Source organism: Oryx dammah, unplaced genomic scaffold (genome assembly GCF_014754425.2).
Source record: "Oryx dammah isolate SB20612 unplaced genomic scaffold, SCBI_Odam_1.1 HiC_scaffold_26, whole genome shotgun sequence".
Classification (NCBI taxonomy): Eukaryota; Metazoa; Chordata; class Mammalia; order Artiodactyla; family Bovidae; genus Oryx; species Oryx dammah.
The window spans coordinates 34,970,850-34,986,582 of record NW_024070210.1 but is presented as its reverse complement, the minus strand read 5'-3'; the positions used below and the strand labels follow the sequence as shown (position 1 = coordinate 34,986,582).

At 39.9% G+C, this 15,733-nt stretch overlaps 1 protein-coding gene across 1 annotated transcript in view; it reads right to left on the bottom strand.

Moving 5' to 3' along the window:
• Positions 1–15,733, bottom strand: part of ATG14 (autophagy related 14) — a 39,249-nt gene that overhangs the window by 13,186 nt on the left and 10,330 nt on the right. The window contains exons 2-5 of the mRNA XM_040226387.1: positions 11,959–12,021; positions 10,591–10,633; positions 8,300–8,381; positions 3,357–3,594 (exon numbers count right to left, since the gene is read on the bottom strand). Coding sequence (XP_040082321.1) covers positions 3,357–3,594; positions 8,300–8,381; positions 10,591–10,633; positions 11,959–12,021 — 426 coding nt within the window. The remainder of the gene's footprint in view (positions 1–3,356; positions 3,595–8,299; positions 8,382–10,590; positions 10,634–11,958; positions 12,022–15,733) is intronic.

Sequence of the window (15,733 nt, the reverse complement as noted above, 5' to 3'; positions counted from 1 at the left end):
ATGGAACACTGGGATGATGCATGAAAGGACAGGGATTTAATTGGAAAATACAGAGACAAGCAAGTCCTTCCAGAGGTGAAGGGCAAAGCAGCCGTGGCAAAGCTCACAGCATGCGGGCACGATGGCACCACGAACAGGGCATCACGTGTTAGGTTCTCAAACTATGTGATCTCAAGACCCCTTCACGTGCTTAAAAATTCTGAGGGCTCCAAAGAGCTTTTGTGTATGTGTGTTAGACTATTAATATTTACTGTATTAAAAATCTGAGAAATTTTTTAATTATTAACTCACTCAAAAATAATAAACCCCTTTACACATAAGTAGCATGTCAGAGAAGGCAATGGCACCCCACTCTAGTACTTCTGCCTGAAAAATCCCATGGATGGAGGAGCCTGGTAGGCTGTAGTCCATGGGGTCACTAGAGTCGGACACGACTGAGCGACCTCACTTTCACTTTTCACTTTCATGCATTGGAGAAGGAAATGGCAACCCACTCCAGTGCTCTTGCCTGGAAAATCCCAGGGACGGGGAAACCTGAAGGGTTGCCATCTCTGGGGTCGCACAGAGTCAGCCACAACTGAAGTGACTTAGCAGTAGCAGCAGCAGTAGCAGCATGTTTTTCCGAATGAAAAACTGTATGTTTCAAAACAGGAAAATTCATGAAGAGTGACATTATTTGCTGACTACCTGGGCTGCAAAGCACAGCACAGCACTGATGATGACTTTTGTTTTTGTTTTTTTTTTTGATCATGACTTTTGAAAATCTCTTTAAAACCCAAGTCTTTCTGCTGTTCTTTCAAGGGGAGAAAGTGTCCCATGGGGAAAAAAAAAAAAAAAAGTTTTACCAGCAACTCACTCAAGGGCCTTTCCTTCAGCCCCTGGTAGCTTTCAGTATGCAGCAAACATGCTTTCTACAGACTTCCCACCACACTGCACAGCAGTCTAAGGATGGGCATGCAGAGGTCGACTTAATTTAAATAAAATGAATAATTTCTACTGCTTCATCAATAGTGTGCTTGATGTGTAACTGGCTGGTTTTTTGCACTGCAAAGCAATCCAATGACTATTACCACAGTTTGGTGTCGCTGCCTTGAAACCTGTGAAGGCGACAGAAGTTTTCCTACCATGGCATTTGAGCCACCAGTACAAATGTCAACAGAGTAAAAAGGGAAAATAAAGTGTTAGTATTATTATGGAAATAGTTTCAACTGCACAGATGCCCTGAAAAGGCCTCAGTGACCCAGAGAAGTTCATAGACTGCACTTGGAGCGCTGCTGGCCTAAAGTGTGGAAGTGGAATGAGAAGGCCCGGCGGGTACCGTGCAGGTGGTGAGAGGACACAGGGTGTCTGGGGAGCAGAAGGTCAGCATAGGTACGTGTAGGAGGCACGAGCGAAGTGCCAGAAAATGGTGTTGAAAGAAGAGGTGGGAGACGCCCAGACAAGGCAGGGCCTATCATGCTGCTCTGGGTTTAGAATGCATCCCTGGGGCCGCCGGCTCTCAATTCCTCTTCCTCTGCACCAGGCGCGCGTAAACCCACTCCTCCTGGTGGCCCTGCACAGGACACCATGGCCAGTTCTAAGCTGGCCTTTACTTCCTCCTTCCTCCACTCAAGGCAGCTTGAGAAGAAATGTGAAGGAATAAGGTATCTTACCATGGGGATAACTTCAACACTACCAGCTTAAAAAAAGAAAGAATGATATACAGCAATTTACACTAACATAAAAGATTTAAACAGCACAAGTATGGAAGAGAAAGCTTTTCTCTATGAGTCTTAGTATCCTAAAATCTGGAACAGTATCCTAGTCTTGTTGACTATGTGTTCTAACACAGGTATTTTGGCTCATATGTAATTTAAAAAATCTAGAATGTAATTTGGCATAATGCTTCTGTTTGTCAGCTTCTTCCCCCTCAAAGGCCTGGCCAGCTGTCTTTACACCAATTTTTGGAAAAATCCAACTTTCCCCCACTGATTCAAAATACCACTTCAGGGTCTATTTCTGAGCCCTGCATTCTTCTCTATTTTGAATCTGCCTTTTTATCTCTGTATTTGCTAACCATCACTAGTGACAAATGACTTGTTAAGTGTCAGAGAGTAGGCTGTCAAGTCAGAAGCACAATCAGACCTTCAGGGTTTGAGGAAGCTCACTCTGGCAACAGGTGAAAGGACAGACTGAAGTGGAGGCAGTGAATTCTATCCTAAGGAGCAAGAGTCCAGACTGTCCAGAGCCAGGGGAAGGAGCGAGAAAGTGAAGACAACTGCAAGAGAAGGAAAACCCTCACGGGCAAGAGCCTGATGGTTAATCAGAAAACAAACGGGGAGGTGGGAGGGGCGTTCAGGATTGGGAACTCATGTACTCCCATGGCGGATTCATGTCAATGTATGGCAAAACGAATACAGTATTGTAAAGTAAAATAAAGTAAAAAAAAAAAAAAAAGGAAAGAAACGAAACTAAAAGAGGAATCAACTTTCAATCAGATTATTAAATGTCATAAAAATTTCTTTATAAAAGATGAAAAATTTAGAGTTTTTCAATATCCAGCTCTAAAAATTAAAATGTGCTATCATACTTTCATAATTTAAAAAATAAAGAATATTTAAGGGGAGGGAAAAAAAAAAAAAAAAACTCCTCAGTGGAAGTTTCCAAATCTGTGTGATCACCAGCATCACCTAGGGAAGTTTAAGAAACAAAGCATTCCAAGATGGACAGGGAGGCTGGAGGTCAGTCCTCTGGGACCTGTTTTCTCCCGAAGTTCCTGAGTGACTCTGATGGTCAGCCGCTGGGAATCCCCATCCTGTTCGTCCCAGTGGCTCCTGAGGGTGTCTGAGCACTATGGCCTGAGACTCGACCTAGCTGATCCTGAGCTAGACGGGAGGGTTACCAGGAAGAGGTAGAGTCAGCATGTCTCGCCCACCAAGTAAGAGACCCAGGGGCTTTTTCTTCCATCTTCGCTCATGATTTCTCTGTGAAGTAGGTGTTTATTATCCCCATCTCACAGACAAGGAAATAAGACTTGAAGGCGCAAGAACCTGCCTAACAGCGTGTGACTAATGAGCAGCCGGACTGGCCCTGCAGCCACAGCAGATGGTTCCGGATGAAGCGTGTGAGCCCGGCCCTCCTCTGGAAGCTCCAAGAGTCCACAAGCCTGGGCTTCACCTCTCCCAGGGCCACCACCCTTCCCCTTGGCTGCCTCCCCAACTTTGTGCAGTGTTTACTGTTTGCTGAAGCAGATAAGACTTATGTTTCATCACCAGGAAAACCCAGAATGAGGCCCAATAAATGTGCTGACATGCTTGAAAGACACTTGATCTTTGGAAATTGGGTGTCCCTAGAGTTGAAAGACTCGCTTACTGTACCTCGCACCAGTCTTTACTTCCTCGATGGGAAAAATGACAGACGTAAGCTCTAATATGTGAGACCGCCGAAGATCTGCCAGACGCTCATAATGACTTCTTAAGTCCGTGTTTTTTTTCTCTACCAGGTCACCAAGTCTGCGATTATGCCTCTGGATCTTCTCCTTCTTTTCCTGGTGCCGTTGTGCTCGAGTATAAAGTTTCTGATTCTTTTCCTTGGTTTTGAGGAGGCCTTCAGCATCTAAAATAAACAAGTCACACCCAACAATAAGCTCTGGAAACAGTTCCTGGGTACTATATACTACCACGCCCCCACCGCGGCTCCGAAGCATTAAGTGTCTTCCTGAATTATGTCTAAATTGAAAGCAAAACTTCAATAACATTAATGAGATGATGTTCACCAAGTATGGAGACCAAGAGTTTAGTTCAAGGAGGTATTACACACAGAGCAAAGGGGACCACCACTAAAATGATTCTGAGTCTCCATTGGTAATCAACATTAGTAAGCATCACTCAAGACTATCAAGTTCAAGTTAGGGAAGCTGGATTGTATTTGAAGTTTAGCACACAAAGCACCTGACTTTCTTAAAGTAAACACTGAAGAATAGGCATGTTGGGCAGAAAAAATATTTAAGTTTGAAAAACTCACTGGAGACCTGATTTTCCTTAGGAAACTACCGAGTGTGGCTTGGGCTCCATTCAGAGAACCTGAGGACAACCTCACGGCCGGTGGTCATGCAACAAAGAAACAGACCACCACTCTGAAAAGTCACAGTGGGGAGCAGCACCCCCAGCAGGGTGGGAGTACCCATCACACACTAGCATTTTAACCACTGCAAGGGCCACCAGAGCCTGGCCACACAACCGAGAAATCAGATACCCATCCTGCCCAATGTGTGTCCTTTTCACGAAGGTCCTAGGGCTTCCCAGGTGACACAGTGGTAAAAGTATCCCTGCCAGTGCAGGAGATGCGAGAGACGCGGGTTCGATCCCAAGGCTGGGAAGATCCCCTGGAGGAGGAAATGTCAACCCACTACGGAATTCTTGTCTGGAGAATCCCATGGACAGAGGAGCCTGGCGGGCTACAGTCCATGGGGTCGCAGAGAGTCAGATAAGACTGAGGACGCATGAAACTGAACCTAGGTTAGTTATTTCACTGCAGGCATAAAGTTTCTTTTATACACACACACACACACACACACATACACACACAGACTTTTTTTTCCTTCTCTGATTCATCTTTTCGCCATTCCTGATCAATATGAATGTCCCTAAGTCTATGGTCCTTTCACACACTTTCCAGTAAGTTCAATCATTTTCATGATCTCTACTGAGTTCTTTACAAGTACTCAAATGTATCTATCAATATCTAGCCATGGCCTGAGCCATGTGGTTAGATTTTTTAAACAACATTTTCCAATGTAATAACTAGGGCCCCTTGAAGGTGACAGGAAATCATCACAGACACCCAACCAGCACTCGTGCACTCAGGTTAAGTCACTCCTCTCTCCGTGTCACCTTCCCTGTCTGCAATCTACTCTTGCTACTTTGGCAAATAACAGATCAACTTAACTCTGAAATTTCAAATGCAATCCAATTTCCCTATCTATGCCGTATTATCATGCAATCATAACGTTAAATCAAAAGATTCTGGAGAAATATTCATCAGGAGCTACAGTTTATAATTGGTATTTTAACAATAAGATTCTGTTAAAAAACACACACACACACACAACAGGCTATTTCTTGAGCAGCAAACTCTTAATCTAATCTATAAACTTGAGCTTCTGGAATCCATTAACTGCCTTGAAATTGTTTGCAAAATTTTCTGAGTCTAGTGTAGATGGCTGCAAACAGCTTATGAACCTGACAGGTCATCAGAGTAGAGCTACTACTCAAAGTGTGAGCCATGGATCTGGCCCAAACCTTTACCAAACAAAACAAGTGCAGAAGTAGAGAGCAAATTTAGAAAAAAAACAAACAAACATATTTTGACATGGCTATGTGATACTGCCCTGGCATCCAAGTGTGCAATCACTTTTCTAGTAACTAATTTTATTATAGTTTACAGAAGTACTGATGTTGGTTTATGACACATTAGAAACGAAAGAGAAAAAAATGGTCTTTTATTACAGACAGCTTATGAACCACTGACCCCAGTCCCCATGAACGAGATTTTCATTTTCTAAGTTCAAGGCAGGGCCCAGATTCTCTCTAGATTTTAAAAATGGTTATCAGGTGACACAAATCATCTGCTAGGGATGGAAACCACAGCTACAGAGTCCACTAGTGGAGAACAATCGGAGAAGGCAATGGCACCCACTCCAGTACTCTTGCCTGGAAAATCCCATGAACGGAGAAGCCTGGTAGGCTGCAGTCCATGGGGTCACGAAGAGTCAGACACTTACTGAGCGACCTCACTTTCACTTTTCACTTTCATGCATTGGAGAAGGAAATGGCAACCCACTCCAGTGTTCTTGCCTGGAGAATCCCAGGGACAGCGAAGCCTGGTGGACTGCCATCTATGGGGTTGCACAGAGTCGGACATGACTGAAGTGACTTAGCTGAAGCAGTGGAGAACCATATCTCTTGTTAATATTTTCCATGGTTGTTGCTTTCAGTATTTGGGGGCTTTGTTGTGGTTTAGTCACCAAGTTGTGTCCAATTCTTTTCCACACTATGACCGGCCAGGCTCCTCAGTCCTCCACTATCTCCCGGGGTTTGTTTAAATTCATGTCCATCAAATCAGTGATGCTACCTAACCATCTCATCCTCTGCCACCCTCTTCTCCTTTTTCCTTCAATCTTTCCCAGCATTAGGGTCTTTTCCAATGAGCCAGCTCTTTGCATCGAGTGGTCAAAGTATTGGAATTTCAGCTTCAGCATCAGTCCTTCTAATGAATATTCAGGGTTGATTTCCTTTAGGATTAACTGGTTTGATCTCCTTGCAGTCCAAGACACTCTCAAGAGTCTTCTCCGGCACCACAATTTGAAAGCATCAATTCTTTGGTGCTCAGCTTTCTTTATGACCCAACTCTCATATCTGTATATTACTTCTGGGAAACCCATAGCTTTGGCTAGATGGACCTTTAGCAACAAAGTGATGTCTCTGCTTTTTAATATGCTGTCTAGGTTTGTCATAGCCTTTCTTCTAAGAAACTAGCATCTTTTAATTTCATAGCTGCAGACACCATCTGCAGTGATTTTGGAGCCGAAAAAAATTAAGTCTGACACTGTTTTACTTTTTCCCTGTCTATTTAGCATGAAGTAATGGGACCAGATGCCATGATGTTAGTTTTCTGAATGTTGAGTCTTAAGCCAGCTTTTTCACTTTCCTCTTTCACCCTCATCAAGAGGCTCTTTAGTTTCTCTTCACTTTCTGCCATATCTCTGCATATCTGAGATTGTTGGTATTTTTCCTGGCAATCTTGATTCCAGCTTGTGATTCATCCAGCCTGGCATTTCGCATGATATACTCTGCATAGAAGTTAAATAAGCAGAGTGACAGTATACAGCTTTGTCATATTCCTTCCATAATTTTGAATCAGCCATTTGTTCCATATCCAGTTCTAACTGTTGCTTCTTGTCCCGCATACAAGTTTCTCAGGAGACAGACAAGGTGGTCTGGTATTCCTATCTCTTGAAGAATTTCCCACAGTTTGTTGTGATCCGCACAGTCAAAGGCTTTAGCGTAGTCAATGAAGGAGAAGATGTTTTTCCATAGAGGAGCCTGGCGGGCTACAGTGCACGGGGTTACAAAGAGACAACTTAGTGACTAAACTAAAAGGATAATTGGGATAGGAGCCTATTAAAAGGAGCTGATCAAAGTTTTAAACTTATTTATCAGAGAAAAGCACAAACTCAGTCAATTCAGCAATTTCAGGAGGTTCACAGATGCCTGGTGGCAAACTCCTACTGTGAACATCCAGGGAGGAGGGGAAAGTGGATGAACCCATGGTAAGTAATGAGTCCCTACGCTGCTGCTGACCCAGAGCCTTTGGAGGGTGCAAGCCAAACTCGGCACAGGAGAGGCGGGCTGTAGTTCTGAGACCTCTTCACCAGGCTGCCCTGTTTCTGTAGCTTATTAATCCTGTGAAACTCCATGCAAGCACTTTATTAGGACAAGTTTTTCAAAGGCAGCTTTCATACCATTACCTACCACTATAAAATACTTGCTTCTGAAAGCAATGAGTAGACAAGAACAGGACTTACAAGGTATGACAGCAATCCATTTTAAACAATTGTCTTCAGAAATACATGAACTACTTATTTTTCTTTTTTCTAAAATTTATCTTTGGCCTTGCCACATGACATGTGGGATCTTAGTTCCCTGACCAGGGACTGAACCCCCAACCCCTACACTGGAAGCTCAGTGTCTAAACCACTGGACCACCAGGGATGTCCCAGCAAGCACTGTCTAAAGACATGGATTTCTAAGAGGATTCTCTTAAAATCTGGCAACTACTTGTGATAAAATATGAAGTACACAAACATAATGCAAAATTAATACAAATTAAAATATGTGGAAGACTCACTGATGGAGAAAAAGTCAGTATTTGCTTCTGGTGTGAACTAATAATTATACTTGATTACCAAGACTGACTCTGAGCTTCCTATCAGCTAAGGGAAATGGGACACAACAGTACTCAACTTTTTAAGCTAAGTAGTTTATAAAGGTTATTACATTTGCACATGTGTTTATGTATATATGCACACATTTGTAAATATACATAACACAGATACATGTTTTATATATATATTTGAAATATATATATATATAAATTCCTTATACAAATGTTTTACAAAGAGTAAAAGGAAACCAGTTAACTTTTCCAGGTTGCTATTGCCTCTACCACCCCTCCCTTTTTCTTTCCCTCGTTGAACAATCCCATGAAATTACACATGAGTCCTTTATCAGGGCTGGAGAGAGGTGGGAAAGTTACTTACTTTTCTTCATCTCTTCATTTCCTTTACATATAGTTTGTTTCAGCTGTTCAATCCTCATCTTGCAGGACATTATTTTCCATCTCTTAAAAAAGGTATGAAACAAATATCACAAATATTGGTCTCTTACAATTAATATGATTATCTACTAGGGACACTACTTATCCTGAGGTGTATCTTAGAAAATGAAATGAAGAAAGGTCCAGTATAATTATATTTATTACAGCTTTTGTAACTAGTGGTTCAGGACAGAAGCTGCTAGGCAATTAAGAGAGAATGAGAAATAGTTCTTTTCTGTGTTAGTAAGTACAGAGGAAAAAGTTGACGCATATTATCTGAACCTGTCCTATCCAGTACAGAGCTACTGTATGTGGGTCCTATGTGGCTATCTGACAGTCAATGAGATTACATAAAATTTAAAAAGAAAATCTGGTTTTTACTCCCACTACCCACATGTCAAGTGGTCCATGTGGACACCACCTATGGCTAATGCCTACCACGTCAGCAGTGCAGACAGAACATCTGTATCATCAGAGAGTTCTATGGATGCACTGCTCTGAATTCTCAGTGCTGGTTACTGAGGAGACTATCAGCTGTACTATCTCACTGATACAATAAGCAAATATTACTTACAGAGTAATAAAAAACTGCAACAGAGCAGAATTCCCTTTTTTTTTTAAAGTGTATAACTCATGTAAGATTTCTGGAAAAGCCCTGAAAAAATTTTATGAAACATGAAACTGCCTTTTTCCATTACCAAGATTTAGGTACAGCTTCCCCAAAGAGAATAAAGGATAAGTAAAAATCTGACATACTAGTTGGTTTTTAGAAAGTATGATTTATCTATTCCATGATGTCTCCATAAATGGGGACATCCGAAAGCTTACAACATTCAAATGTTTATAATGTTTAACACTTGTCTAAGTAGTGTGATGGTACAAGATACAAAATACATTATAGGACTGGTTCAGTGGGGAAAATGCTCCCCTCTCCAAAGCACTGTGAGAGACATCTGAGAACAGATTCACAGGAACTGTGATCAATTTAGGAATAAACTGGCAATGAGATGTTTTCACTTTTAAAAGATATTAGTCTTTAAGAACCAATATTTTAAGTTTTTGATAGAAAAACTAGAAAACTTAGAAAGGAACTTAGAAAAACTGGGATGAGATTCTTTACAAATAGTCTTTTATAACTTTTTTCCATACAACATAATTTGTTTATAGAACATTCAGAACATAAGCAGAATTCACTTATATCACATCTCTAAGTATTTAAAAATTATGAATGATGCTTATGATAAAAAAGCAGGCATCACAAAAGAGAAGAACGAGATTGTTAGCCTGACTCCTTCCCACTATTCAGGGGTAACTGTGTATCTTTTCAGACTTTCAAGAGCATATTTATTTAAAACACATACACAAATGGAATCATACTTTACCCGAGCCTACTATTTGAATTTTTTTTCATTAAAAAAATATACCTTGGATATCATTCCGTACCAGTGCATACAGACTGACCACATACTTTTTAACAGCTACACAGTATCATAATCAGCTGATTCTGTTTGATGAATATTTAATTATATATTAATTTTACTAAGAACACTGCAGACAATCAGAATCTTTACCTGTAAATCTCTATATTCACATGCACTTTCTCAGGAGGAAAACTGCTGGATGTATTTATACCACATATGCATTACAAAAGCAATGAACCACCACCAAGCTGTCCCTCAAACAAATATGCCAACATGCACTTCCCCCAACAGTGAATACAAGTGTAGTCAAGCAAACCCCTTATTTTCATGTTATAATCATTTTGTCCCAGTTTATATTCATTTTGCCAGGGTCTTCAACAGATATAATTTTTAAACATTTTATATAGTGTATCAAATGTTTTACTTTATGGCTTATAAAGGTCTGCTCACCTTCAGATTATATAAACACTCTCCTATATCTTCTTTTAATATTTTAGCTTATTTTTTAATTAACCCATCTAGAAAATGTATGTTCATGATGAGTAATTTTTTTAAAAAAAGAGCATCTAACTGTTCTTGTATATTTCTTTCAGCATCAGACCTCGTAATTATTCATTATGGTGGTTCCATAATTAACTGCCAATACCCTGTTTTTGACATCTAAATGAAATATGTGAGAAGCTGGCACTAAAAATATATTCACAGAGAACTACTAAAAAAATAAATTTAAGTTCAAAATCATTTAAGTTCTGCCAATTTAAAAACATCTAACCTCAAGTGTGAAGAATATTATTTAAATACTTCTTGTTCTTACCAATTGATCTGTCATCCATTTTCCTTCCATAGCTTTCAATACTCTGTATGGAGAAGAGATAAAGGAAATAAGCTCTTAATAAAATTGGTAAACCTCAAAAATGCAAAATCAACAACTTTTTAAAATAAGGTCTTAGAAAACTCTGGATATACCAAAGTGGGGTATAAGTATTTAAAAATGTTTTCCAAATCCCCTCCTTTCTGCCATTCTTTTCCTCACCTGCTTCCTTCTGCACTTTTAGTATGGCTCAGAGCCTTTCTGTAAATACAATAAACTTCCACAACAGCCATCGCCTTTGCTCTCCATCATAATCAATAATTTCCATCAGTCTTAAGTAATAATAACGAGACCCTGATGTTGGAAAAGATTGAAGGCAAGAGGAGAAGGGGGCGACAGAGGAAGAAATGGTTGGATGGCATCACCGACTCAATGGACATGAGTTTGAGCAAACTCTGGGAGATAATTAGGGCAGAGAAGCTTGGTGAGCTGTAGTCTATGGAGTCACAAACAGTTGAACACAACTTAGCAATCCAACAACAACATAAGATAATTCATGATCCAAAATGCTATCATCAGTTCCCATACTTTAAAATGGCACAAGTCAGTGTAGGTTAAAATTTGTTCTATAGAATGAAGTGTTCTACAGGAAAAAAGTTAAGTTTCTATGTTACAGTAAGTCAGAGAAATGACTGAGTAAAATAAATCCAAGCAGGTTTCTCTAATTCAGGGCATCTCTGAAAAGTTAATCTGCTCATAAATGTGTTAATCATGTCTGGGGCCTGGATGGAAAACAGTGACTGTACCAATTTGGGACAAAAGGTTCTACAGGATAATTTCCAAATCCAGAGCATGAGAGATTTGTCAGGGGTGCTTGTTAATACCTGATTTCTGGACCTCCCCTCAGACCTACTGAATCAGAATATCTGAGGACAGACTCCAAGAATCTACATTTTTAACTAGAACACCAAGTTAATTTAATCTTATGTGGATGATCTAGAGATCACACTTTGCAAAACCTTCATGCAGAAGAATAAAGACAAAGAGAAGCAACAATGTCCTACATGGGCCGCCACCACTAGTGTAACATGCTTTCTGTACTGGACCCATTCACCAGGGTCAGCTCTCTGATTCACCCACTCAGTCACTGTGCCTGCTGTTAACCAGGCACTATGTTTGATCCCACTGTTTTCCAGAAACCCAACAATCTCTTATTTTGGTTTCTCCCAGATACAGTGCTCTTCACATGTTGAGATCTGTATCCTAAATTCAATAAATTAGGAACCCACATATCTGCGTACCACAGCACTGAAATAAACCAGGTGGTGACCAGATAACCCCCACAAATTAGAAAGCAAAATGAAAACTCACTCTTTTTGAAATTCTTCTTGCTTGCTCCTAAGCTGGCTTAACCTTTCCTTCTTGTCTATAAACCTGTAAGAAAAAAATGCAGCATTTAATTTAAATGTTCATTTTTTTTTCAGTCAAATGAGATTATGCAAATTCCTGAGAGCCAATCATTTCCGCAGACTCATCCAGAAATGTCACTGTCCAAACATATCTTCTTGATGGGATACATGCAGTTGCCTATCATTTTACTTAAAACTAGGTTCATATTCTCAGCTTTAAAACTCTTTCATGGATTTATAAAATATGTCTATAGGTTTCTTCATGCCTAGGTTAAATTATCTTCCAAAACAGGCAAATCAGAGCACTAAAGTGAGTTTGAATCCAAGGAAACTGAGGCTTCCATTATAAATAACTGTAATTATTAAACTTAACTGAACCCTGCTCTCATCTATAAATTGGTGCTTCAGTTCAGTTCAGTCACTCAGTCATGTCCGACTCTTCGACCCCATGGACTGCAGCATGCCAGGCCTCCCTGTCCATTACTAACTCCTGGAGTTTACTCAAATTCATGTTCACTGAGTCCGTGATGCCACCCAACCATCTTATCCTCTGTCATCCCCTTCTCCTCCCACCTTCATATCTTTCCCAGCATCAGAGTCTTTTCACATGAGTCAGTTCTTCACATCAGGTGGCCAGACTATTGGGAGTTTCAGCTTTAGCATCAGTCCTTCCAGTGAATATTCAGGACTGATTTCCTTTAGAGTTGACTGGTTGGATCTCCTTGATGTCCAAGGGACTCTCAAGAGTCTTCTCCAATACCACTGTTCAAAAGCATCAATTCTTCAGTGCTCAGCTTTCTTTATAGTCCAACTCTCACATTCATACATGACTACTGGAAAAACCATAGCTTTGACTAGATGGACCTTTGTTGGCAAAGTAATGTCCTATTTTTTCTCACTAAATTTATTGCTAGTCATTACGGCTAGCAAGTCACTATTATTAACAAAGTTAAAAGGAAAGAATATCACATCACAGATCATTTTTTATATTTGTCAGTATTCTACCCTTATTTTCTTCCTGCTACCTTATTAGGGATTTAGTTTGCTTTTTTTGTTTTTTTGGAGTGTAAGGTAGAAACTTCAATCATCAAATTTAAGCCTCTCATTAAGTTACAAATTTCCACCAAAGTATTGCTTAAGCTAAACCCTTAACATTTTTGAAATGCTGTATTTTATCCTTTAGTTTGAAATTTCTAATTTTCCATAAAATTCCCTCTGATCAAGAATTTATTTATAAGTGTATCACTCAATTTCCAGATATACCAGCTTTTTAGGTAACTTACTGTTATTTTTCTACTTTAACTCTGATGTGGTCCCAGAATACATGAGATTTCAATCTTTTAATTTGAGATTGTCTTATGGCCTTGCATATGATGCACTTCACCTTGGTGAAAGTTCCATGTGAACTTGAAAGAATGTATATTTTATAGTTCCTGAGTACAGAGTTCTATAAGCATCAACCAGCTGAAGGTGGCAAGCAGTGATATTCAAATCTAGATCTGTGCTGTTCAACACAGCAGCCATCAGGTATATGTGGCTACTGAGTACCTAAAATGTGACCATAATGGCCCTAAAAATCTCTTCCTTAAAATAATAGTAAAATAATCTCTTCCTTAAAATAAGAAAATTTTAAAAATGTATGAGTAATATCACGCAACAGACTGGTTCAAATTGCGAAAGGAGTACATCAAAGCTGTATATTGTCACCCTGCTTATTTAACTCATGTGCAGAGTACATCATGTGAAATGCCAGACTGGATGAAGCACAAGCTGGAATCAAGATTGCTGGGAGAAATACCAATAACCTCAGATATGCAGATGATGCCACCCTTATGGCAGAAAGTGAAGAGGAACTAAAGAGCCTCTTGATGAAAGTGAAAGAGGAGAGTGAAAAAGTTGGCTTAAAACTCAACATTCAAAAAACTAAGATCATGGCATCTGGTCCCATCACTTCATGGCAAATAGATGGGGAAATAATGGAAATAGTGACAGACTATTTTGGGGGAGGGCTCCAAAATCACTGCAGACGGTGGCTGCAGTCATGAAATTAAAAAACGCTTGCTCCTTGAAAGGAAAGCTATTACCAACCTGGACAGCATATTAAAAAGCAGAGACATTACTATGCCAACAAAGGTCCATCTAGTCAAAGCTATGGTTTCTCCAGTGGTCATGTATGGATATGAGAGATGGATCATAAAGAAAGCTGAGTGCCAAAGAATTGATGTTTTTGACCTGTGGTGTTGGGGAAGACTCTTGAGAGTTCCTTGGACTGCAAGGAAATCAAACCAGTTCTAAAGGAAATCAGTCCTGAATATTTATTGGAAGAACTGATTCTGAAGCTGAAGCTCTAATACTTTGACCACGGAATACAAAAAACTGACTCATTAGAAAAGACCCTGATCCTGGGAAAGACTGAAGCCAGGGGGAAAAGGGGACAACAGAGGATGAGATGGCTGGATGGCATTACTGACTTGATGGACATCAGTTTGAGCCATCTCCAGGAGCTGGTGATGGACAGGGAAGCCTGGCGTGCTGCAGTCCATGGGGTCGCAAAGAGTCAGACATGACTGAGCAACTGAACTTAACTGAATCTCATGCAATGATTCTGAATTGAGCTAACAGTGGCTTATTAACTACTTTCAAAGAAATAAAGGTAATGTTACCCACCATGGTAACATGGTATGGAGTCCAGAATTAGGCTTGTGGCTATCTCCTGATTTTCCAGTCTAAATTAAAACAATTCAACAGAATCGTAACATAAAACCAGAACCATAACAGCCCTAAAAATCTCTTCCTTAAAATAATCCAGACACAGAAGTCTAACACACTATTTTTATAATCCCACATCTGAAATATCCCCGGATATCTACTTCTAAATGGAAGGGATAAAATGCCCTAATTATGACTCTGCCATTTCACAGTCACTGAAAATGTACCATATATATTAAATAAGAAAGCAAATCAGACAATATTATATGTGACAGAATTATATACTTAAGTGGCTAAATTAAATTAAAAATTCACTTTCTCAGTGACACTCTCACATTTCTTTTTTTTTTTTTACTTTATTTTACTTTACAATACTGTACTGGTTTTGCCATACATTGACATGAATCCACCACGGGTGTATACAAGCTCCCAATCCTGAATCCCCCTCCCACCCCATATCATCTCTCTGGATCATCCCCATGCACCAGCCCCAAGCATCCTGTATCCTGTATTGAACATAGACTGGCACTTCGTTTCTTACATGATAGTATACATGTTTCAATGCCATTCTCCCAAATCATCCCACCCTCTCCCTCTCCCTCAGAGTCCAAAAGTCCGTTCTATACATCTGTGTCTCTTTTGCTGTCTCGCATACAGGGTCATCATTACCATCTTTCTAAATTCTGTATATATGTGTCAGTATACTGTATTGGTGTTTTTCTTTCTGGCTTACTTCACTCTGTATAATCAGCTCGAGTTTCATCCATCTCATTAGAACTGATTCAAATGTATTCTTTTTAATGGCTGAGTAATATTCCATTGTGTATATGTACCACAGCTTTCTTATCCATTCATCTGCTGATGGACATCTAGGTTGTTTCCATGTCCTGGCTATTATAAACAGTGCTGCGATGAACATTGGGGTACATGTATCTCTTTCAATTCTGGTTTCCTTGGTGTGTATAACCAGCAGTGGGATTGCTGGGTCATAAGGCAGCTCTATTTGCAATTTTTTAAGGAATCTCCAC